This window comes from Poecilia mexicana, unplaced genomic scaffold (genome assembly GCF_051168715.1).
Source record: "Poecilia mexicana isolate PSO_F unplaced genomic scaffold, ASM5116871v1 scaffold_2, whole genome shotgun sequence".
Classification (NCBI taxonomy): Eukaryota; Metazoa; Chordata; class Actinopteri; order Cyprinodontiformes; family Poeciliidae; genus Poecilia; species Poecilia mexicana.
In genome coordinates this window covers 3954936-3981553 of record NW_028263371.1, presented here as the reverse complement: position 1 = coordinate 3981553, position 26618 = coordinate 3954936, and the positions used below count along the sequence as shown (strand labels likewise).

The window sequence follows — 26618 nt, the reverse complement described above, 5'->3', positions numbered from 1 at the left end:
ACGCATCCATATTCCTGCTATCTGTGGAGCAGCACGCATCTCCAGTGAGGCTCGTGTGGATTTCTCTCCGGCAGCGTCCGGGTTCCTTCAGAAATTGGACGCCTGGGAACAGCGGAGGGTCTCCTGCGTGAAACACATTCCCCCTCTATTGATCATTTCTCTCGCTCTCTCTCGTGTTGTCCGTCTGTCTCTAATGTATCTTGATTACTCACCTCTATTTGAGGCAGGACTTTTTTTTTTCTAGTTTTCTGTTTCACCATTTTTTTCTTCTTTCGATACCTGAACTGCATTGCCTTTCGACCTTCTTCGTGGCGTTTGGAAAATCTACTAAAATTGGATGGTTTGTCCTGTGGCCAAACTTCTCTTATCGTCTGCCATCTCTTCCCAGTGCTGAAATTACTGAAAATGGCAACCGGCATGAGGGCCCTGTTGGACACAGTGGTCCAGGCTCTTCCTCAGGTAAGTCTCATCACACACATGCACACACACACACACACACACACCTCTTACAGTATCTTCCCTTAGCTTATTGTGAGGACACCTAGGAGCTAATTAACATTTGCTAAATGATAAACGACCAGAAACTGTGACTGGTCCCAGAGAATTACTGACTTTCAGGAAGTCAGGTTATGGCAAAGTTCTTCTCCCTAATGCCATGAAAATCTGTCTCAGGCCTTTTTATCTGAATTTTTGGGAAATAAAGGAACTCGAGTCGCACAAAGTTAAGGGTTTTATTCCCACAGCTATTAATAAGACAAGAGCAGCTGAAGATTTTGTGCTCCTTCAGTACACAAAGACTCGGCACTCAAGCATTTCCTTCATTTTCATGTGCTGTTAAGTATGAAAGTATGTGGACAATGGCTGGATTTTAGTCCTGTTGGCTTCACTGAGACGTGTAAGGTTAGAACTTTATTGAAGATTGGTTTCCAGTGCTGACTTTCAGCTCCAACAAAGGGGTGTTCACATAAAATATGAAGAAAGGTGGAAGAATCACAGAACCACAGCTGGCGAGAGCGTAAACATACCTGCTTAAAGGGGCGGTGTTATGCTAAATTGACCTTTACATCATTGTCGTTGTCTTGAAAATCCAGAGCAGCTCTCCCAGCTCCTTTAGACTAGCCAGCAGCAATTAGCAAACACTGTGCATCTACTGAACTCATTATACGAGCTACTATTCTGAGCAACACTGGCAAAAACGATGCTAAAGGGTTAACAGAGGAGTCTTGTTGTGAAGGTGGAGCGTTGGAAAGAGCAGGACTTTCTTAAAGAGACAGAGGCCTAATTTCAGTGCGTTAAATTACAAAGTCAAATTTCTTTGAAGTCATATCTGATTTGAATACAACATTTTTATAGTTCCTTGTTTGTGCTATAAAGTGATTCTGTGTGGCTGAAAACACATAACGCTCCCCCTTTAAGTAGGTTATTTAAAAAAAAAATCTTAAACCTTTTTCAACAGATCTTCCTTTTTTATTTATTTGAATCATTTAATCTTTTTCATTTGCATTAATCCTTCACACCATCTGTGTTCTCTGCTGTCTCCAGGGCGTTTCTCTGTGTATCGGGAAAACCTTCATTCCGTTTCCAAATCATCCTCAATTTATGAAGCGCTCTTAGCACAACAGATTAAGTAATAACAGAGTGATGATCTCAGTCTTACGTTACATCTAATAGTGAGAAAGCACCCAGGTTTCAGCTGTATGTGTTTATCAAGTATCTTCAAATTTAACAGTGTGCATAGAGTCATACTTGAAAAGGTGGATGGTGTGTGTGAGGACCTGCCTCCTGAATGGAGACTCAGACGTCTAACTCCTGGTTTCTCCCTGATTATAAGTCAGTGTTTTTGGGGAATGGATCTGAATATTTGGCTGATTGAAGAAAAAACAAATATATATGATGTATATTTTAGAAATTCCAAGTTCTTCCCAAATTTTTCAACGACCTAGAAATGTTTGTATAAATTATGTAAGTATCTCTCAAAAGATAATCAATGTAAACTCGGCAGGTTTGGAACCCCTAAACGTTCATAACGCAACATGAAACATGTTGGTACAGAGTTTATTTTAAACCTATATTTTCTATTATCTGCACATAACAGATGTTGCAATTTTATATCAGATTGGTAATTGTCAATATGTGACACTAAGCTATTCCACTTTACAATCAAACAAAAATACAGATATAAAGAGTTTTGATTATTAGTAGAAAATAAGTGACTCATAGTTATTCCCTGCCTTTCAAACTGGCACCACTGTTTATATATATATATATATATATATATATATATATATATATATATATATATATATATATATATATATATATATATATATATATATATATATATATGTATGTATACATATATATATATATATATATATATATATATATATATATATATATATATATATATATATATATATATATATATATATATATATATATATATATGTATGTATGTATACACTGCTCAAAAAATAAAGGGAACACTCAAATAACACATCCTAGATCTGAATGAATGAAATATTCTCACTGAATAATTTGTTCTGTACAAAGCTAAATGTGCTGACAACAAAATCACACAAAAATCATCAATGGAAATCAAATTTATTAACCAATGGAGGCCTGGATTTGGAGCCACACACAAAATTAAAGTGAAATGTTCCCTTTATTTTTTGAGCAGTGTATAATAAAAAATTCCCTTCTCACCCTCCGCGGGTGGTCTCTTTCATCCTCTGAGCTCGGGTCCTCTACCAGAGGCCTGGGAGCTTGAGGGTTCTGCGCAGTATCTTGGCTGTGCCTAGAACTGCACATTTCTGGACTGAGATGTCTGATGTTGTTCCTGGGATCTGTTTGAGCCACTGCTCCAGTTGGGGGGTGACTGCCCCGAGGGCCCCGATGACCACAGGTACCACTGTGGTCTTCACCTTCCAGGCCTTCTCCAGTTCCTCTCTGAGGCCCTGGTATTTCTCCAGTTTCTCCTTTTTCCTGATGTTGTGGTCACTTGGTATTGCTACATCCACCACAACGGCTTTCCTCTGTTCTTTATCCACCACCACAATGTCCGGTTGGTTCGCCATTACCATCTTGTCTGTCTGGATCTGGAAGTCCCACAGGATCTTAGCTCGGTCATTCTCCACCACCTTTGGGGGTGTCCCCCATTTTGACCTCGGGGCTTCCAGTCCATATTCTGCACAGATGTTCCTGTACACTATGCCCGCCACTTGGTTATGTCGTTCCATGTACGCTTTCCCTGCCAGCATCTTGCACCCTGCTGTTATGTGCTGGACTGTCTCAGAGGCCTCCTTGCACAACCTACACCTTGGGTCTTGTCTGGTGTGGTAGATCTGAGCTTCTATTGCTCTGGTGTTTAGGGCCTGTTCCTGGGCGGCCAGGATGAGGGCCTCCGTGCTGTCCTTGAGTCCAGCTTTCTCCAGCCATTGGTAGGATTTCCTGATATCAGCCACTTCAGTTATTTGTCGGTGGTACATCCCATGTAGGGGCTTGTCTTCCCATGATGGTTCCTCCAGCACCTCGTCCTCTGTTCCCCATTGCCTGAGACATTCGCTGAGCACATCGTCCGTTGAGGCTTTGTCCTTGATGTATTTATGGATCTTGGATGTTTCATCCTGGACAGTGGCTCTCACACTCACTAGTCCTCTGCCTCCTTCCTTACGGCTCGTGTACAGTCTCAGGGTGCTGGATTTGGGGTGGAACCCTCCATGCATGGTTAGTAGCTTCCGAGTCTTAACATCCGTGGCCTTCATCTCTTCCATTGGCCAGCTAATTATTCCGGCAGGGTATCTGATTACTTGCAAGGCATAGCTGTTTATTGCACGGATCTTGTTCTTGCCATTGAGCTGGCTTCTCAGGACTTGCCTTATTCGTTGGAGGTATTTGGCTGTGGCTCCTTTCCTTGTGACCTCATCGAGGTTGCCATTTGCTTGCTGTATTCCCAGGTACTTGTAGCTGTGCTCTATGTCTGCTATTGTTCCTTCTGGGAGTGAGACCCCTTCTGTGTGGACGACCTTCCCTCTCTTTGTAACCATCCGGCCACACTTCTCTAGTCCGAATGACATCTCAATGTCAGTGCTGTAGATCCTGGTGGTGTGGATCAGTGAGTCGATGTCTCGCTCGCTCTTGGCGTACAGCTTGATGTCATCCATGTAGAGGAGGTGACTGATTGTGGCCCCATTCTTAAGTCGGTATCCGTAGCCAGTCTTGTTGATGATTTGGCTGAGGGGGTTCAGGCCTATGCAGAACAGCAGTGGGGACAGAGCATCTCCTTGGTATATGCCACATTTGATGGAAACTTGTGCAAGTGGTTTGCAGTTGGCTTCAAGGGTGGTTTTCCACAGCCCCATCGAGTTTGCAATGAAGGCTCTTAGAGTCCTATTGATGTTGTACATCTCTAAGCATTCAATGATCCAGGTGTGTGGCATTGAGTCATAGGCTTTCTTGTAATCAATCCAAGCGGTGCACAGGTTGGTGTGTCGGGTTTTGCAGTCTCGGGCGACTGTGTGGTCTACAAGGAGTTGGTGTTTGGCTCCTCTGCTATTTATGCCGATGCCCTTCTGTGCCGTGTTCATGTATTTATCCATGTGTCCGCTTATCTTAGCCGCTATGATGCCTGACATGAGCTTCCATGTTGTAGAGAGACAGGTTATCGGCCGATAGTTGGATGGGACTGAACCCTTTGAGGGGTCCTTCTGGATCAGGATTGTGCGCCCTTCAGTTAGCCATTCAGGGTGAGTCCCATTTTGTAGCAGCTGGTTCAGTTGAGCTGCCAGTCGCTCGTGGAGGGCAGTGAGTTTCTTTAGCCAGTGTGTATATATATATATATATATATATATATATATATATATATATATATATATATATATATATATATATATATATCAGTGACGTGCGGTGAGGTTCATTGCTGGTGAGGCACTGACTTATGACTGAGACACCATGCATATTATTGGACCTACGGAAATTTTGCGCATGCATGCTGGAGCGCAAAAAGACTAATCATTTACATGTCATCCATAGCCGCGTTAACTCAGTGAAACTTAGAAATGTAGGTATTGATTTCGTGCTATGATCCACAGCAAAGTGATCTGTATTCGCCAAGCTACGCAGACTCGTTGCCATAGCAACTGACAACAATACCACTTCATGTTTTAGGATTTAACACCAAAAACATTAAAGAATTTATTTTGCACACAGAACAGAATATTCAGTCTGTTGTTGTAGTATGTTTTAGGCTTAATGTTTAATTAATAAATAATTGCTGTGGTAGATTAGCTACCGCTTCTACTTTACTGAATTATTTAGACATACAAACTGTAGCCCACAAAACGCACATTTCATTAACAAAACATCTTATTGCTGTCTTACCTTTATCTATCAATGAAATCCATGCACCGCTAATTCTGCACAAAAATATCCGTTCATCCAAAGCCAAGTCTATCCTCGGCAAGTCTTTTCTACTTCGTTTGAGAATTATCAAACTTTCCTTTAGTTATTTTCTCCTGCTTCAATTGAAAATCCACTTTAGAAAACTGTCTAAGTGTAGAAATGTAGTCTTTCATGTTGACGTCGGAAGAGAGGAGAAAACAAATATATCACTGTAATTTACTTATTTACTGTGTGGCTAGCTCCATGGCTAGCTCACTGTGTCTTACTCTACAGTTGTGCAGTCACAATATCTGGGATCATGAGCGCCCCCTGCCATGAGGCAAGAGAACTGCCTGCCTCCCCTGGAGTCTGTTTTCTGCCGTTTCTGATCGCTCCTCCGCACACAAAACACGATACACACACAGTTGGTGACAAAAGAAAAACACTGTACATTATATACATAAGCTAAATTATGAAAAATCAGTCCATATATTAAATGTTTTTTAGCCATTTAATTACCGGCATACAGACAGGACGAACTTGCTCTCGTAGAATGGCAGCCAGTGCAGTTAGCGAGAGGTTGCGCAATCCCAGGTGAGGCTCAGCTCGCTGCTGCCTCACCGACTTCGCTTCTGAACATTTGAATGGGAAAATGCGAAAATCCAGCGATTTTGAAGAAAAAAATGATCAGAATTGGTTAAGCTAAGTAAAAAATAGATACTTTATAGTACAAACCACAGGGTGAAAATAGCAATATAAATGGTTTTATTATTATATTATTTTTCCATGATGACAGGTGAGGCTCTGTCGCACCCGCCTCTCCTGACCGCACGTCACTGATATATATCTCCAAGTACTTTTGTAATGAGATCTTGCCTGGATACAAAACTGTTGTGATAATTAGGAAAAACAGATGCCTATTTATTAAAATTGCTTCCCCAGAAGTGCCACTAATGCCCTTGGAGTGTAGAAGGTGATGAAGACAAAAAACCAGCAGGTGCTCCATTATGGCTGCCGATCAGTTTTTTATTTTATTTTATTTTTTTTGTGCTAATGAGGGACTAAAAAGATGCCTGCAGAGATAAATTACTTCAAATTTTCAAAATGGGAATATAAACTCCCAAAACCAAGTGTTAAAAAAAATGACTTCTTTTCTTCTAACAGTGGCAAAATCGGAGGAGATGTCATTAATCTTTCTCTGTGTCTCTCTGAAGTGTGATCAGCTTTTCTGCAGATAACATAAAACTTACATTTGGTCCTTTGTCTCCTTTCCCAAACACTGTGGAGCCATGTATTTCTGCTTTTCTTTGTTTTTGAATGCATTAAAAATGCCTAATGGAACTGGAGTTGTTTCTCCTTAAAACAGCTCTTTATGGAAGATGCCACTAATGGACTCAGGTGTTCACCAATTTTTCTCTTTCAAAGTTTTTTTTTCTTTCTTGTTATTAGTATATCATTTTAACAGCAGCCTTTCTCTAATGCATTAAGGTAAATTTCCACAAAAATACTTTTCGTCCAATGTGTTAGCTCGCTCTCCTTTCATTATGTTCTTCATTTTGTGTGACAGAAGGTTGGACCAAAGGGAATTACAAACACAGGACATCACAAAAAAAACAAAACAAATAAAGTAAAAAAAAAAAATACATTACAGAGATTTACCTTTAATATAGCTGACCTATCAACTGAAATTAAGTATAATAAAAGAAGCCATCTCTCCAGCTAATCCAGTATTCTTCAAAAAGGATAAATTACATGTTCCCATTGTCATTTTCCTCAAAACATCACTGGGCATATATGTATATAAATCTCACAGCATTATGATACTAACACAACAGTTTTCAGCAAAAACATGCAGTCATTCAGTAAGTCAGAATACTGGGTCCAACGAGGCTAGTTTGAAAATGCTTTCCAATGAGCACATATTTCTGTTTTAGAAATGTTATTGATATGATGTAGTAATCTAATCTTAAGCTACATACAGTATAGTAGCATTTTAAAGCACAATAAAGTATCATCTTGATTTGTGAGTCGCCAGATTATGTGATATTTTTGTAATATCTTTCAAACAGACCTAAACGTTTAACTGAGAGCCATAGAAAATCAACTACATTGTAGCTGTTGATAAATTTTTTTCCCCAATTTTAAAGTAAATTTTAGTTGAAAACATTATAATAATGTGTAAAGCCATGTTCCCATTAAAAATCCAAGAGTCTTGTTTTTGTTGTGCTTAGATTTCTATACAGTTAGAACACTGTAACCACAAAATGAAAAAAGTACGCTCAAAGAAAAAGCTGACCAGTGTAGGTGTGCTAGCAACAGGAACAAGCTGCTTGCTTTTGCACCTTAAGCTAGTCACTCACTAGCTTTTACACATTATCGGTGTTGAGCAGTTTTACAGCACCGTGTTTTGTTTTCATTCTCTTGCCAAAGGAACGAAAGGGATCACATCGGTTTGAGTTACTTGCCTCAAACTGCTGAGGGCTTTCCGCGTTTACCTCTCCCAGTAGCTTAGTGCTACTTTCATCTTCTCTTCCTGCCACGGTTCTCTTTCATCCTTTCCTTGAGTGACGACTGTACACGTTATTGTTTCCTCATCGACAATCACTTTATTTTCCTGCCTCAAAGATTAGCACAGTTACATATTATTCAGAAGCACCCCACTGGCTTCTCTGTGAAGCGACTTACCTAATGGTGTGCTGCTAGCGCCCGCTATCACACCCCAGAGGGGGTTCCTTATCCTTTTGCTTTGCATATCTCCCCTTGGAAATGCTAAGTAACCTTACAAGGATGAATTTCCAGGCAATTTATTTCTCTGTGAAGTAAAGTGATTTGCCTTGACACACCAGAGTGTGACTGCTTACATATTAAGCCTGTGCTTAGATTGTTAGCATTTACTTTGGGTCTTATGAAACATGCTTCTTTCTTTTTTTTAATTCAGGAGTATGATAATAAGCTTAATAGTGAATAAATTGAAGCAAATAAAGTTTAGTTTGTCTATATATCCAGTGCCGGTGCTTTACCCACGAGGATAAAAACTAATTATGATCATAGTAATCATAATAAAGATTTAGAAACGTGTAAAGAGTGTTAAAGTGGCAGTATTATATAAAAATGACTTTTTTTTAACTTTACATTGTGTTATAATGTTTTTCCCTCACCAAAAACATACCTGGATTGTTGTCCTCATTCTTTCATGCATGTTTGAGAAATCATTTCATCTCCATGGCAACTATTTAGCTGTGCAAAACGCTTGGGTGGACCTCGCCCCGCCTTTGAGACGAAGATCCTCCTCAGAGTTTCCAAGCATCTAAGCTTCTGCCTCACAGAGCCGAACTCTCCCACCCAGCTCCTTCAGACTAGCCAGCAGCAAATAGCTAACACCTGGTGGAACAGCACATCTACTGAACTCATTATACGAGCTACGTCTCAGTGCATCGCTGCGAAAAAATATTGTTAAAGGGCTAACAGAGGAGCCACGTTGCGATGACTTCCTGAAGGCGGAGTTTCAGAAGGAGCGGGAGTCTCTTATGGAGACAGAGACCCAATTTCAAGGCATTAAATTACAAAGTCAAATTTGTTTTAAGTCATATCTGACATATACAGCATTCTGAAGGTAACATAGTTACTTGATTGTACTATGAAATGATAGCATGTGACTGGAAAACGCAGCCCTTTTAGCATAAATATTTCATTAAATTCTGAAATAAAGTAAGATGTTTCTGTATGTGTTTCTGTATGACTGGTAAGAAAATACATATTTCTAGATATAAGGATCATGCATATCAAACTTTGGCTTTCGCAGTCTATTATTTAAAGTTCTGCCTGGTTTAGCTGAGATGACAATATGATTTGTGATACGTTTTGTGCTTCAGGTGGGAAACCTAGGTTTGCTCTTCATGTTGCTGTTTTTCATCTATGCTGCTCTTGGAGTGGAGCTTTTTGGCGAGCTCGGTATGTGCTTGAGTTAATATTTCTGCACAAAATGGAAAAAAAGTATTTTTTATGTTGAAGTTCTCTGTGATATTACTCCAGATGATCTTATGAGAGCCCCGACGTGGTGTCTGATCTTTCCTCTTTTTTTTCTTCTCATCACGTCTCTCTTCTAGTGTGTAACGCTGACTACCCTTGCGAGGGAATGAGCCGCCACGCCACATTTGAAAACTTTGGAATGGCTTTTCTTACACTCTTCCAAGTATCAACAGGTGACAACTGGAATGGCATCATGAAGGTATGAGTTTAGTTAAAAGCTTAAAACCTCAAAATTTTAACGAAAAGATGAGTGAAATTCTGAATATTTTCTTAAAGGGGCAGTTTTATGTAAAATCAACTTTTTTGAGCTTTCCGTCATGTTGTAATATTATTCCCTCAACAAAAACATACCTGGTGTGTTGCTTTGATTGTTACATGCATTTATGGGGAATCCCTTAATCTCCTCCTCTCAGCTCCTTCAGACTAGTCAGCAGCAATTAGCAAACACCTGGTGGAACTGAGCTGTTATGTGAGCTACTTTTCAATGAAAAGTATATGGCATTTTTATTATAAGTGAAGGTAACCAATTAAGTGGTTACTTAATTGTGATGAAAATGACTCTTGTTCTTGGAATGTATATAATACTATTCCTTTAAAATTCCCAATCCACACCACTACTTAAAATTTATGTAAAATCATAACATTTTTCCTAAGTGTTAAGTATTTCCAGTTCTGCAGTCATTCTTTGTAAATGATTAGGTGTCTAAACCAACTTGTCACTTGGTTTCTTGGTTGGTTTCTTCATGTCCCTCTCGTTTTTAGGACACTCTGAGGGAGTGCCCACAGCATCTCCCGGGCACCGACTACGGCTGCCACGCGGGGCTGCAGTTCATCTCCCCGCTGTACTTCGTGTCGTTCGTGCTCACGGCTCAGTTTGTCCTGATCAACGTGGTCGTCGCCGTGCTCATGAAGCACTTGGACGACTCCAACAAGGAGGCGCAGGAGGACGCGGAGATGGACGCGGAAATTGAACTGGAGCTGGCTCAGGGGGGCCTCTGCTGCATGATGGGAAACATCGGCGCCATCGCCGGGGCGACGGGCGGGGCCGCAGCCACGGCAGGCATGGGCGGAGTGGCAGCGGGGACGGTCGGGGGTCTGGGCGGCGGAGTAACGGCGCCACTTCAAGACGGAGCAGGAGGAGGAGGAAGAGGAGGAGGCGGCTCGACTCACGACGGACATGCCCACCCGCGATGTCGGCTCTACTCGCCGTCTCAAGTAAGTGGAATATCAGGCAATCAAGAAAATGATCACTACACTTTTACTTTAAACATGCTGATTGGAGCTCTTTAAGGAGAAGCTCGGCTTAATCACTTAGCAATCATGCAGTTCAGAATACATTAACTTTGATCACATCTCTGCTTAACATCTGCATCCAGATGACTCAGAGGGAAACATATGGAACTTTTTCAGTTTTTCTTCAACATGTGGCTCATAGAGTCCGTCCGCATGTGTTTGTGTTCTGTTTTTATGGAATTAAATGGTCACGATAGTCATAACGTTGCATTTTTGTTCAATTTTAATAGAATACTTCATAGGATGTAATAGAATTAAACAGTAGAGAATGGTGTTTTTGGTTGGTGTAGTAGTGCCTAAACCCGCTATATGTTACTTTTATGAAAATATTTATACATATTTTTACATATTTGTTAGACCTATCACTAAGTCATGACAGTAAAATATGAGACAGATGATCTGTGAAAAAAATTGAGCTCCTCTGCCAATAAGAGCCAGGAGGACTGTTAATCATCCTAGTGCATGCACTGTTCACAACCTTCTCCTACGCTACATGGCATAAATGCTAACGCTAGTTAGCATGTCTACTGATGACGGTGGATAAACAGTTTTTCCAGTTTTGTCATTTTCTCCATTTGCAAATTTAGCAGCATGTACACGAGCATGATTGGCAGCGCTAAGCCACTCCTCTTCTCTCTGATTGGTCAATTTTGGTCGGGAGCGGTGTAGTTCTTCAGATGGCAATGCTAACACAGGGAGGAGGATTGAGCTTTTCACAGATTATCCGACTCAAAGCGTACTGTCACAACATGGTAACAGTTTGAACAAATATGTAAAATAAATGTATTTTTTATAAAAGTTACATACTGCAGTTTTAAATAGGTTGTTAAGTGTGCAATTTCTGATCGGATTATTCTGTTCTGGTTATTTCTAGACTTTATTAACTTCTCCCACAGCACAAGTCGTTGCCCAACCAGACAGGCTTTTTGGTAATAATGCAGCCGGAGTTGCTTATATTGATATGAAACGCATATGACCTACTTGAGTAGATACGATATGAAAACACAAGGCGGTGCTGGAAGCCACACAGAGGACCCCTGCTCACAGATTTACCATGATATTAAATAGCAGCTGTCTCTGTTGGTCTAAAAATACCACCAGCGGACGCTCCGCCTATGTTGACTTTCATTCCTCAGCCGCCTGATTCATGCCATCATAATCGCATCAGTGTAAAATTATAAGCCTTCTGGAAAATGAGAAGAGGCACTTTGAGAATGTTGTGAGCAAATTTGAAATAAAGGAAGTAAATGAACCGAAAAAGTCAGTGTGGAAATAAACGGGAAGGAGTGAAAACAGGAGAAAGAAAGAAGCAACATTGGGAAGGAAGCGATGCTTTGCATTCGAGGGGGAAAAAAAGGAATGAAAGTATTGTTGAAGTAGATGAATGAGAAGGAAAAGAAAAGAGTGCATAAAGGTTCTGAATGTACCAGAAGAGAAGAATGTGCTTAAAAATTAGAGATGCAATGATCAGAATTTGATATCCTTGGAGTCTGTGAAGCTTTAAACTGTCTACTTTAGTTTTATAATGTCTCTTTAGGAGCTTTATTATAGGAAGATATAAAGTAAGCATTGATTTTTTTTCAAGCCTTACTTCTGTGACAGATCATAATTAATTATTCACGTTAGAAATGGAGGTAATTTCTCTCCATGTGTGAGACACGATGTTGGTGTGTACTGAAAGTCAAATAAGTGGCAGTGAATTTTTGAACACCTTCTTGATAATAAAAATAGATAATTGTGAGGATTACGTTTCTCCACTTAGTAGCAGCGTCAACACTGAAAAGTGTTGCTACCATTTATGGTGCGTTCACTGGCTGAAGAGAGTTTGGATTTTTTGATTTTGGGATTGGTCAGACACCGGTCAGAGCTCATGAAGCTGTGAACTGTTAGGTTTCAATTCCCGACTAATTTCCTCCCACATTTCTAAAAACTAAATATGAATCAGACTCCACCTCTAATTCCTACATTCACATTTTTGTCAGCTGTTCAGATCAAAGTTCAGAATCGAGGGGAAAGTTGTCTGATTCCACTCGTCTGCCGTTTTCTCTGTTCTCCTGTCATCAACAAGGATCCAGTTGTTTCATAGTTGTATTAAGTAACCAATCATTTGAAGTGACATTGAAATATGAACTGATATCTTTGCACATCTCATTTAGGTGCCAGCTATGACTTAAACTCACATAATAATAATAAAAGAAAACTGTAGCTTCTTTTTCAAAAGTACTTTTACTAACGAACTAAATCTCGCAAGAACTTTAATTTCGTCACCACATTGTCTGGATGAAAGGCTTTAACTGCTGGCTGCTCCTATCTTTTGTTTGATTGTCTTTGATGATGGGCAGGAACAGAACAATGACTGTACTTTTTTTTTCTATTAAAACCAGCAGGTGAAGATTATTTTAATAATAGCTGTCAAAGTGAGTAAAAGATAATGAAAAAAAAAAAAAAGAACAAAATCAGAGTTGAGGTCTGTGACATCAGCTGCAGAGGTTAGGATTGGTTTTGTGGCTTTACAACAGAGTTTGACTTTATCTACTTAATTATGTAGAAATGCTCGTTCTGCCTGCTTTAAGTAATCCTGGCTCAGACGTTTTAACTACTGAACTGTACAGAGTTACTTCCCAGCGTATTCTTCTGTTTTGCTGTATCGCTCCATTTATTATCTATTATGCTTTTTTTTAAGTACTTGTTTTGTTCCCAACTTGAAAAGACACGATGTCCTCTACATATTAGTCATCTTCACAGCAACTCTGACTAGACTCTTTTTGGGAACCCTATCAGCAAAATGCTCTGTAACCTTTCGTAGCAAAGTTCACTAGCAAGAAATTACCTTTGTCACCCATCAGATGGAATAGCATTGAATCGATGGCGGAGCGGGAAGGGAAGAGAAAACAGCAATAGATGCTCTCAGAGGAGGGAAAACAGTGAACTGAGTGGGTGGCAGGCCTCATTGTGTTTGGAGCTCTTTGTCAGCTCACTGATATCTTTAACTTCCTAAGATGGAAAAGGAGAGGGAAGGGAAGACCTCTCTTTGTGCACCTTTTCTTTAGAATTAGTTTATTTCAAGAAATATTCTGATTGGTCAGCAAACGGCCATTTCAGATATACAGCTTGGATATTCCTTTATGCTGATAGTAAGAGGTTTTTCAGAACAAGGGTTTCCCCAACAACATTTATCTGATGGACTTGACTGAAAATTGTCCATAACAAAGAGAAGGGTGAAGTTGGGTTGTGTCATAATTGAATTATTGGTGCTAGTAAATTACAAAGGATTCTTTATTCTTTCTTTTACCTCACGGCTCACACCAAAAGTTCATGGACTGGTAATGGTCTGCGTCTGGTAAATTTAAGAAGATGATGTAGCTTTTGTCAAAAAAAAAAAAAAAATTGAAATTTAGTTTTAGTGGGCATTCACACAAGCTCTAATTAGTCTGCTTCAAGTAAACTCTAGTTCATTTGTCTAGAAACTTCATTTTGTTTGGGGAGGCGCGAATGCACAAGCTAACTCTGGTGCAGACCTAAAACGAGAACTCTGGTCCACTGAAAAACCTAGGTCTAAGTTCGGTTTGGAGTGAACTCTAGTTCATTTCGAATGTGTATGTGAATGCCAAGCGGACCGGAAACCACTCCACTGGATTCTGGCGCAGTGCATTCTGGGTAAATACATCAAGCACAAATGCGCAGGTCTAGCGTTAGCGGGAGAAATGGCTCGTCGTCTTTTACCAAAGATAAGAGAAATTCTACAACCGCAAAAATCTGACGCTATGTCAGTTTTCTTTACGTTTCGTATAGGAGGAAGTTGAGCTCAGTGACTTCTTGTGATGTTTTTGTGTCGATTCTTCCAGCAGTTCTTGCTGCAGCGCCACCACAGGTGAGGAGGTGCAGAGGTTTTTCTAATTGTTTGGTTTGTTTGACAGTGCAGTCAGAAAGTAAACCTCACCAGCTGAAAATGGAAGAAGAAAATGGAAGTTCGATTCATCCCCAATCGAACTGCATCTACCGGACTATCAATTAAACTATCAAAATAAGAATTCCCACCTTTGGTCTTTGCTGTGTCAGAATAAAGACTTGAGATCTGACGTGTGGAATCCCAGCTCTTTATCTAAATCTGGCCTTAAAACAACATCATAGTCCACCATCTGCAATAGCTCATTTCCAAACAAAACACATACAAAAGCCGGGACGATATTATTTTAGCATGCCTGTTGAATAATTCATGTTGTCTGAATTAGTCATTTCACTTACTAATGACTCCAGCATGAGTAATCTGTGACGGGGTTGTTTCAAAAAATATTTAAAAAACAACAACAAAAGAACAGTGACCAATTACCACTAAGTAGACACAGTGTGAATTAAGATTTGTAAGACCTTGAAAAGTGAAAACAAGCAACACCACTGCATTAATATGTTAATAAGAACTGCCTTGCCACCTTTATTTGTGTAATTAAAATGTTTTCCAATCTCTCTCTTTTGTGCACAGTGCTGTACTAAGAGAAACAGAAATGGAGGGAAAAGTGAAACTCATAAAGGGCTAGTACAAAAAATATTATGAGTATTTTCTATCTATAATAGTTTATTGGCCAAAGAAATGGTAAGCAGATTGATGGGGCATTTCAGCAATTCTTTTCAAAAAGTGAAACTGCTGTTATGTAGATTTATTAGACACAGTAATGTATTTTAAGCACTTATTTCTAATAATTTTGATTATTACGGTGCAATGAAAACCCAAAACCCACATTTTCTGAAAAATTGAACAATAAATACAATAGATCTACTCTGTTGTACTTAAAGCCTTTTGTTTTCCACCACAGAACTCCTGACATCCGAAATCAGGAGGCATTTATGCTAAATGAATGTAATAATTATACAATAGTAAATAATGAAACATTAAAAGTTGATGTTTCTTTACATATTTTTTAGCATTTTCTGTTAGCTTGCAGAGGGGACCACAACCAAAGGTCAATGCTCCATAGGGGGTCATGGCATGGAGAAGTTTGGGAAGCCCTGCTTCAATCATTCATAAACATATTCACACACTGATGGTGGTAAGCTACATTGTAGCCCCAGCTGCTCTGGGGCAGATTGACAGAAGTGAGGCTGCCATTCAATCTGCGCCGCCGGACCCTTTGACCAACACTATCCGTTAAGGCGGGTCAAGTGTCTCGCCCAAGGACACATCGATGGAAACGAACGGAAGACGAGCTCGTAGCATCTGAAACTCAGTCCCCATTTCCCTAAATAAACCCAAGCAGCAGCTTCATTGTGACGGCTTCACTAAAGAAGCGCCAGTCTTCATGAGCACTTGAACCATTCGGCACATCTCTTTCTGTGGCACCTCGCATGGAGCACCGTCTGAATGTTTTGAAGGAATATGAAGCGTATGTTGAGGAAGATGGGCGTATTGCACAATAGGGGCTGCAGAGTGTGAAGAACCCAGATTGCAGTGAATCAAACGGGGTCATGGGCACAGTTTACCACACTCGCTGTCCGGCACAATCAATCAATCAAGCTGCCTCGCCCCCCCACTGCGCGCCTTGCCAGCATGTGAAGCGATGTGTACGCTCAGTGAATACTTGGGTGCTGCCAAGGACCTGCTATTGTCTGCTGCCCTCTTCACCTTCCACCCTTTAGCAAGTCTTTTAATGGTATCTGGATGGGAAAGGAAAAAAACAGGAGGAAAGGGTAACCTCTGGAGGAACAAGCATAAAAACTTTAGCAAGAGATGAAGAGAGAGAAGAGCAAGTAAGGCAAAAAATAATAATTACCTGTTAATTAAACATTCAGCGGTTTAGAAAGAGCTTTGTAACCAAACTGCTCCATAAAAATAACAAGATACCAGGAGGCAAACTCTTAGGAGATGAATAGATTTTGACTAGGTGACAGAGACAAGATGGGGGGAAAAAAAATCGCAATTAAACTTGCGGGGTTGACATTTGTCTCCGACTCCGACATTTGTCTTGGAAGGAGGTACAAGTGCAAGAGTCGGTGATAACCGTCTTGCAGCTGCCAGTCGGGGCTGAAAATAACATCGGCTCCAACGTATTGCGCTTAATTAAACAGCACTTCCTGCCATGCACTCGGCATGTTCTACAGAGGAGGCAATAATGAAAGAGAAAAAATAAAGGAATCAAAGGAGAACAGTAGAAAAGAATAGCTGATGCTTTAGTTTCTTTGGAGAAACCCGACACAGAAGATCAGATGTTGGCTAAGTTGACTTTTATTGACATTTGGAGAATATGGACTTGATTTCCTTTTCGTTGCTTCTGAAAGTGAAAGCTACATTCACTCTTCATCTTGTGAAGCCACCATGTTTTTGTTCATGCTGCCTGTGAGGTAAACGGCGTGTCTGTTGCCGTGTGCTGCAGGAGAGCCAGTGGCTGGACAGTGTGTCTCTGCTGATTAAGGACTCGTTGGAAGGGGACATGATTGACAACCTCTCCGGGTCCGTTTTTCACCACTACTGCTCTTCTCCCGTCTGCAAGGACTGCAAGAGTCACCCGCAAGAGGTGAGTGTGGGAAACGCAAACACACACATTCTCTCCCCTGTCCGTTAAACTAATTCATTTTGTTGACCCTGAGGAAGACGAGGACGGTGGATTTATTATCTTATGAATTAGATGTCAATGTGTTGTTGCTTTTTTTTTTTTTTTTACGTTGTGAAGTACAGCATCGAAAATATGCTTTGATGATATTGACATTTTTACCGTTTCTGAGTTGTATGGACCATTTGTGAACATTTGTCGACACATTTCATGTCAATTACCTTAAAATAAACATATTTGCTGAGAAAGACAGTGACCTGTTCAATGTACAGCTTCTAAGCTGCATTTAAATATAACCTAATAACGTTTGGGGTTTTATCTACCATTTTGCCGTCTGCACACTGCAAAATGTGTGTTTTTGCTTCATGAGTGGATGAGCTGTTAGCGCCTCATCAACATTCTCATTTGAATAACATGGATCTTTTTAAGCCAGATGTAAACAACGCAGATCACCAAAGCATTAGAGACACTTTGATTCATGAACAGATGAATCAAGACGGACAGTTTACACGAAAAGCAACAAAAGTGTTGAATATTTATATAATCCTTTTTTTTTTAATCTGTGGAGACAAATATATTCAATCAAATTACAGATTTCCCCTCAACTCAGTTGTGAATCAGGGTTTTGTTAAAAGTGAAACTAATGACTCATTAACTTTTAATGTGTGTTTAAACAAATTTGAAAACTGTTTACACTGAGAAATAAGTCAAAATCTTCTCTTGTTTTAGTTAGAAAAATACTAATTAAAATACTTAAACTTTCACATTCTCCTTCACTTCAAATCAGTTTGTGTTCCTAACCTCTACGTCACGTTTTGTTTCCTGACTGTTGCGTGTTTGCGATGCAGATCCGACTGGCGGAGGTGGAGCAGGCGTCACTGATGTCAGAACAGCTGTCAGACAAATCCTCCTCTCCAGCGTTACCCGATGACCTGAGCCTGGATGAACACAGCAGCTACCAGCTGCTTGTCAGAGACGGTCAGGTGTGTCTCCACTCGCTCACTCAAGCTTAACAAGGCCTTTCCAACTCGCTTGTCACACTCGTGTTGTTTCACACTGGTTACCCATAATTCTCTCCATGGACGAGATATTATTGTTATATCGAATTTCACACTTAAAAAAAAAAAAAAAACAATTTATAGCATCTAAAGGACTTTTTTGATGTCAAACTTTAATGAATAGAACAATAATTGAAAAGCCATTCATACCTCTTGAATATTTCCACTTTTTCATACTAAAAAGCAAAGTTGGGAGTATTTTAGGAGGTTTTTATGTGACAGACCAACACAATGTGGTACATAACTGTGAATGGGGAGGAATATGATTTATAACTTTCATGTTTCAGACAAAAGAAAAATCTAAAAAGTGAGACTTCTGTTTAAACTCCCTGGGTCAAAACACTGGAGAACCACATTGTACACCACTGCAAATATTTAGGAACATTCTTTTACAAGCTTTGTCATTTAGACACTGAAACTAAAGTCCATTTCTACTTTGTGAAATAAGTTAAACTCAGTCTGACTGAATGGATAGTGTTTCTGAATACAAATTTTAGAATAAGACAGAGAGGGAGGATGAGCCTCACAGGATTGTGATTGACAGCACTAAGACCCGCCTCCTGGCTCTGATTGGTTGTTTTTGGGGCAGAAGGCAGAGGGGCTCAAATTGTTCATAGATTATCTGTCTTATATTCTATACCGTCACGACATGGTGATAGCTTCACTAATGTGTAAAAATATATATTTTTTTAATAAAAGTTTTGTACTGCATCTTTAAATATCTATGTATCTTTATCCCCGGCTGGTCTGGTGTAGTTTGGTTTTCATCTGTTTGTTTACTGATGTTCTTTAAGAGACCTTCACTGAAAATCTGCATTTCACTCACATTTAATTACACACAGGCTGACTAGTTACTTCTTCTAACAGCGACTGGGCGCTCTTCATTTACAGGTTTCAGTATAAAGGGGATTGAATACAAACGCATGCCACACTCTTCAGAGTTTTTCCTATAAAAACAAGTGAAACTGTGTCCTTTCCTACCACTGTACAGCCATGCACCATTTTGTACTGTTGTTCCACTCCAGTTCACAACAAAACATTTGTAGATCTGCTGACGTAATGAGAAACAAAATAAATAAATAAAAAAATTGAAAAATTCAAGAGGTATGAAAACTTTGGTAAGACTTCAAAAGATACTGTCGTGTGGGCTTTAAAGAGCTACAAATCATCCTGACAGACTAACTTGCTAATCACCTTTAATTACTATTTATGCTTCAGCGAGTGACTAAAACATGTCTCCCACTGTGTTTTGATGTGGTTGAGCTGTGGTGTGTGTGTGTGTGTGTGTGTGTGTGTGTGTGTGTGTGTGTGTGTGTGTGTGTGTGTGTGTGTGTGTGTGTGTGTGTGTGTGTGTGTGTGTAAGACCAAATGTGTCTTTCATATTTCCATCTTCAGACTGACTCTTTGCTTCCAGCCCACCTGGCCTGTTTCATCTCTGCTCAGTTCATTTGATCCCGCGGTGCCGTCAACAACAACAGCAACCACGACAACAACAACAACTAAGCAATTTGATGCTTTGAAGGCCGTTGGTGTTATATACCTGTTAGCGTTAGAAATTTAAAATCAGACTTGCACAGATGCACAAAGGTGGGGGCATGATGAGCAAGCATTTTGAAAGTGGAAACAAGTTGATTTCCATTACGGCGCGAGGAAATGAAATGCTTCAGTGAAACTTCGGTGCATTTTGGGCGTAGCGCCAACTCTCTGCATAGTTTTCCTTCTCGACTGACCCGGCTTTTTAAGAATTTCTTCTGTTTTTGGTTGTTTGTTTTGTTTTGTTTCCAGAGGGGCAGCAGTGACTCCCACAGCTCAGAGGAGTTGCTCATGCAGGGAGGCTGCAGGAGACCTTACCCCTCTAGTTCAGGAAGTGAAGAGTTCCTCCATCCACCTCTGAATCCTCCTCCTCTGGAGCAGCAAACCTCAGCACATGAAAAAGGTACTGCAGAGGATTTATTTGAAAGAAGAAAAAAAACAGCCTCTTTTTTAATTTTTCTTTTTTCCTGTTGTGGAACAACATTTATTTCCAAACACTGTTCATCAGGTTTATTTGTATATTGTGCAAAATACAGAGAACTTCAAAGATAGTCAATGATGAAGAAGTTCTGGATGAAAAGCTCATCCAGGCAGAGACAAACACATGAGTTTAACATATATATATATATATATATATATATATATATATATATATATATATATATATATATATATATATTTCTGCAGTCAACACTGGCAGAAGGTAGCAGATAGGTTTTCTGTCTCATGTACCATACTATCACAAAATAATGGTCATTTGAACACATATGTAAAAAAGAACATATTTATTTTCTTATAGCTCCATAGTGCAGCTTTAAGAAAAATGGCAAAAATGAGAACAAATCAGATTGTTAGAAATGAGGCAGATAAGAATCTGAAACCTCCTGATTTCTCCTTGACTCAACATGAGGTTAAATGCTGAATTTACAAAAATGATGACTCATCTGATGACACTTATAGGCAGTGTGGTATGATGTATGCACGCGCTAAAATGCTGATCAGGAAATTCGGCTCAGTGCTCAAGTTGTGTGAAAATAGCTCTTTTTAAAGCCTTCTGTAAACGGCCCATCTGCAGAAACTTTATGCGGCGTGCATTGATGGTACGGGGCCACAACTTGACGTGCCACATGGAGTAATGCTAGCCATCTGTTTGGAGATGTTTTTGTTCCCCCATGCCCTGCAGTGCTCAGGAAACTCATGTAGATTATCTCTCATTGCAACGTGTCGACTTCAATCTCTTTTTGCTTTTTTTTTTTTTTTTTTTTGCCTTTTTGCGCTTTAGACCCTTCGCCACGTCCAGAATAAAGATGGTCCGATTCATTTTGATGTATTTATAGAAGCCGATCTCTACTAAAATGTCGCCTTCCTTCCGCAGAAGGCGATGAAAACACATGCAGCGGGGCTGCCGATGCGGCTTCACCCGTGTTTCAGCTGCCAGCAGACTTCTTCCACCCAGCCGCCGCAGCGCAGTCAGACGCTCACGGGGACGGCATGAGGCCGAGGGACATGGACCCGTCCCGGCTGGCGTCCCCCGCCTCCTGGGCCTCTCTACGCTCCCCCGGAGCCAACAGCAGGCCTCTGAGCTCTCAGGTGAAAACACAACGCTGTTCTCTTTTAAACAAGGAAAACCCATCTAGTTATGTTTTCCATGTGTCTCGTCTTGATGCTTTAATGTCCTTGAATCCAAGGATCTTCAGTCCCAGATGTTTTGGACTTCCACTAATATAAATCTGTTGGTTTTTGCCTTTAAATCCACCCCTACCTGAGTGTAGTGAGAGTTTTCAATCTGGCCTTTCATTCAGACAATAACTGTGTTTGTTTAGATTTTTTTCTGCAGCTGAACATTTCTTATCACTGTTTAATGAGAATCTACTCCACAGTGAAACCAACACACTGCCTTTTGTTGGCTTCTGCATGAAACAACCCAGAATTAAAAAAAAGGAGCTTTTTTTAGTTCTTGCTCTTTTTGTAACCATGGAAACAGATTTTTATTTTTTTTTCTTCCCCTCTTCTCGTGTACCTGCTCGGTTTGTTTAGCTCGTGCCTGACTGGCTCTGTGATCCTCAGCTGCTACAGTAATGCTCTGGGGCGCTCGGCTAATTAGCCTAGCCAGCCCAGAGCCTGATACTGACGCGCTGCACGCCGTTTCCCCCCCTGCTCTGGTTCCTTACTGTCTCCCATGTTGCCTTTTTCTCCCTCCCTGCTGCTCTTTCTCTTCATGTGTCCCTTATGAGCCTTATTAGTCTTGGATTCACTCATGTCAGTTTAACTTTGGTTCAAAATACATATATGAGAGATAGATAGAAAGGTAGATGGATAGATAGAGATTTTTATTCTTTGAGTGCACTTTCATTATTAAGCCATTATTATTGTAGTTGTTGAAAACAGCCAAAATGACAATATCATCATTTACAGCAATCATTTCTGGAACAACAGGCATTCTGTTGTATAAAGCCCTTCATTTTTCTCTTTTGCAGTATTCAGATAATCATAACTTTGGGTTTTCAGTCGCTGCACAATTATCAACAGAAAAAGAAAAAGAAAATAGAAAAATATCACTGTGTGTAATGAAATGCATTAACTGTTCAAAAACTCAGCAATGATTCTCTTTGTGCAGCATCCATCGCACAGCGACTCGTCCTTGGCCCCAGGCAGTTCAGATGGCAGCCTGCAGGCCGCGCCGGATGAAGGGCTCGGCTTTGGCGTGTGCCCACCTCGACATCTGGATATCCCCGTGCCCGTCCTCCGCCCGGTCCCCGCCGTTGCGTTGCGCCCTAAAGAACAGCCCGCAGCGGACCGGGGGCAGCCACCGCTGAGCGGACGGAGCTCTGCCACTCGGAGGAAACAGAGGAGCCACAGCAGCGGCAGTGGTGGAAGCAGGGGCCCAAGCTGCCCCCAGAAGGACTGCGTGGACCCTTCAGATGAGGAAGGGTCCATGGGAAGAGACGGCTGCCACCAGGCCCTCTGCAGCGAACACTTGTCGGAAACGCTCAACAGTCTGTCCCTCACGTCGCTGCTCGCCCCGGGCCCTCTGGCGCCCACAGCGATGAAGAAATGCAACAGCACGGGATCGATAGACCGCTCGAACCTGTCCGCCCGAGGGAAAGACGGCCGACACACATGCGCCGTAGATCCCCACGGATTCTCGTCCAGTCCTTGGATCGAGGGGAGGGCAGAAGCGCCCCTGGAGGACAGTAATGCGGCGAAGAGCAGCGCTTGGCACGTCAACACATGCGCCAGGAAAAAAAGATGAAACGCACGTTGGTCTTCTGTCGCCGAACAGTTAAATCCTCTGCGTTTCTGGTGTTTGAACGTAGCAGGAGACTTCTCAACGCGTGTCCTTTGTTCAGTGCTCCGTCGTACTCTGTTGGGATCAGTCCTTTCCTTAAAAGATGCCTAATTCTTTCCTTTTTGCACAGGAGATGGTTACTTTTTGACAGGTTTTAGCAGTAATTACAAGTCAATTCACTTTTTTTTTTCTTTTTTGGCATAGCCATGATTTGGCTTCAAACTTTACCAGTCTTGGGGGGTTTTATGGAAGAAGCATGTAGAGAGTACAGGCCTGAAGTTTGCAGTGATTACTATGATGACATTAAATTACAGGAGATGGGGCTCGATTGACCCCGTGTGCCCACAGCCTTTGTGCAAAAACAAAACAGTCTTACGTGACTGCAGACGACCTCCAGAGCTCCTCTCTGAGGAAACACTGAACTTTGTACAGCTACTCTTTAGGGATTTTTTAATATCCATGGATAACAGTAGCATCCCCCTTTTTTCCAATCTCTGGTGAATTTCGTAGATTCAGACAGACTGTGTATTTTTATTTTTTAGATTATTATTATTGTTATTATTTGTTCATTTGTTAATTTTGAAGACGCACCCACCGGCCTCCATTTGTGGGAACCAGAGGACAGAAATGTAACGGAGTCTCTGACTGATGGAGGGACTCTTGTTGAAAAGAATCCATGAATGCTGCTAAGAATTAAAGTGAGGAGTAGGAGGAAGCATTGTTCACTTTAACAGAGGGAACCATTTTTACTTTTCAAGTGCATATGAAGGGCTATAATGTACTGAGGGCAAACCTGGGCTAAATACTATGGTTATTATTCAGTTTTATTAGAAAATATTATCAAGGCTCCTGCATTGACCTGAAAGACCTCATGACTTTAGACATGGAAAACGTAGGCCATACTAAACCTCCAAAATATATTTGAAAAGAGTAAGTAACCGTAGAGGTGAGATGATCACTTTTATATCAGAATAATGAACACTTTCTCAGTCGCTGCAAGAAGACAGCAGGTCCTTGTTAGCTGTTGGGGACGTCTTAGGACAGGCTTAAAGGGATCTGGTTTAAGCCGGTCTGACCAGCTTAGCTAAAGCACAGCCTTCATTAACACCTTTTTCTTTGTTTTTGGGGATTTTTTGAGTGGTTTTTCTTGTGAGTCTTAATTGGCAGGGGGCCATCTTTCCTACTTTTGCAGTTCAGTTTGTTTTGTGCGTCGCTTTGGACACATTGTTGGTACCCGACGGTTCGTCGGGTACCAACAATGGGGAATTTTCATCCCCGCATTGGTAAGAAGGGAGTCCAGATAATTTTTAATTTTTGTAAACATTTATTCGTAGTCTTCTACAAAGAAAAGAAGTTATGTGATTTCAACTGAGAACAAATTGCCATAGAGGCAAACTGATCCAAAGTTTTTCTGTTTGTTTTTAGCAGGGCTAATATCTAGCTTGTTGGCTCGGAAACACTATTGATTATTTGAGTTGCAAAGACACACATCTAACAAAAACGAGTGCTGGAAAGGTCATCCTAAAGTTATACTACTGATCCAATCCAAACAGAATATAAAGAGACCTCTGTTATGATACTTCAACTTGCGGTATGTAACTTTGACAAAAATGTCACCGTGTCGTCACATTATGGTATGAGGCAGATGATATGTCTCTCATAAAAAAAATCGAGCTGTCAATCACTCTCGTCCACACGCCGCTCATACACTTTCTCTTGCTTTCTACTACACTACAGCTGGTTCACCACAACATGAATGCTAAAGCTAGTTAGCAAGGCCTGCGATGACCATGTTTTCAGTTTTCTGAATAGAACGGTAACTTGTTTCTCCTCCATTAGCACATTTAACAGCACTAAGACCCTCCCCTTCACTCTGATTGGTTGTTATTGACCGGGAGCGGTACATTTGTTCAGGTAACAGCAGTTCAGGGATGAGGAGGAGGAGCTCCATTTTGTCACAGATTATGTGTCTCATACCATACTGTGACAACATGGTGACAGTGTTAACAAATATTAAAAAAAACAGAACACACGTTTTTAAAAGGATCCAGACTGCAGCTTCTTTACGCAATCGACCACATAGATTTCCTATAAAATCTATGTGGTCGAGTCAGTTTTTTTTTTTTTTTTTTAATTGAGCCCAAAAGTTATTTGACCCAGGTCTGCTTGAGTGTAGCACGTCTTTAGAAAACAGCATAGCGAGCAATGTTGGTTAAATTGATGTTGTATGTTTATATCTGAGCACTTGTGTTGACTAAAAGTGATTACGAACCGTTTAGTACATGTCACAGTCCATAAATATCCAACCAGATAGACCTCAGGTGGACAAATTCACACAAAAAAAATCATACATATGTCATACAAACAAACACCTTCATACCAAGATGTTGATGTCAACACTATGCAGGATTTCTTTGTGCTTGTTTGAGACAAGAGAGAGGAAACCTGGGTGTTTATGATCGCTGCTTCGTCTTCATCCCCTTCGTTAAGCTAACCCAATTGCATTACCTCCCTTCTGCGAGGAAGTCGGCGTATTAAATGACTACCCCACCTCGATTTGAGATATGCAATATATGCTGCGATGTGATGATGTACAGCTAGATGTTTGAGACTCATAGAGACGGGCAATATAAAGAGAGGAGATTGTAATTTATGAATTTATGTATTGGAATAAAATGTCACCATCATTCAAAAAGGTCACCAAAAGGAAGATTGTGTATTCATGTATTCTGAACTGTGTTGCCTTTCGCTGCCATCTCAACCCAATTTTAGTTTAACAAAATGCATGTTTTTTTTTCCTCTTTCTTTTTCTTTTAGTTTTCTTAAATGTCAAACTTGTGTCATAAAAAATGGAATAGCTTTTCAACCGTGTTTGACTCTTGATGTTCTTTCGTAATGTTGTAGTAAAGTCAGTATAAATCTTTATTTATACAGCACCTTTCAAGATAAACTTATTGGTGTGGGTTTCCTCATGTGGGGTGTAAGGATGCATCAGTCCTGTCTGCTCTGAACTGGATATTCAGTGGAAGATCTACTGGGAGCAAATGCAGATGGATTAGCAGTAGAATCACATAGAAATAAAAAATGACTATTTAGCAGCAACATTTAGTACAGACTGCGACTGGTCCAGGAACGTTTTGCTCAGATGTGTGTAGAGTCCATTGCAATAACACAGATGAGACAAAAAGTCTTGAAGAAAAGATTCTATTTTAGGAGAAAAATCAATGGAGCTCAATTTGGCATCATTTCTCAAATCATACAATTTATGCTATGAATTTCAAAGCATAAAACCTAAGTCAAAGGTCATCCTAAGGTTTCCAACAGTAGATTTAGCAAACAAATTAAAATAAAGTTTTTTTTCTCTACTTACTTGAAGAAATCTGCCAGCTTTTAGTTGAAAGCTTGACATTTTACTAAAATGTGCTGTTTTTGAAACCTCATTAGGGAGACGAGGAATATAATCAGCTGCATAACAGACATATCCTTAAAAGA

The 26618-nt window shown here is 40.5% G+C and overlaps 1 protein-coding gene across 1 annotated transcript in view; it reads left to right on the top strand.

Moving 5' to 3' along the window:
* Window positions 1-25992, top strand: part of cacna1ib (calcium voltage-gated channel subunit alpha1 Ib) — a 95064-nt gene extending 69072 nt beyond the window's left edge. Inside the window, exons 25-33 of the mRNA XM_088009149.1 lie at window positions 389-459; window positions 9255-9333; window positions 9489-9610; window positions 10174-10626; window positions 17070-17210; window positions 18095-18229; window positions 20090-20240; window positions 21213-21427; window positions 22455-25992. Of these exons, the coding sequence (XP_087865275.1) occupies window positions 389-459; window positions 9255-9333; window positions 9489-9610; window positions 10174-10626; window positions 17070-17210; window positions 18095-18229; window positions 20090-20240; window positions 21213-21427; window positions 22455-23090 (2003 nt within the window). The 3' untranslated portion in view covers window positions 23091-25992. The remainder of the gene's footprint in view (window positions 1-388; window positions 460-9254; window positions 9334-9488; window positions 9611-10173; window positions 10627-17069; window positions 17211-18094; window positions 18230-20089; window positions 20241-21212; window positions 21428-22454) is intronic.
* Window positions 25993-26618: the final 626 nt, after the last annotated feature.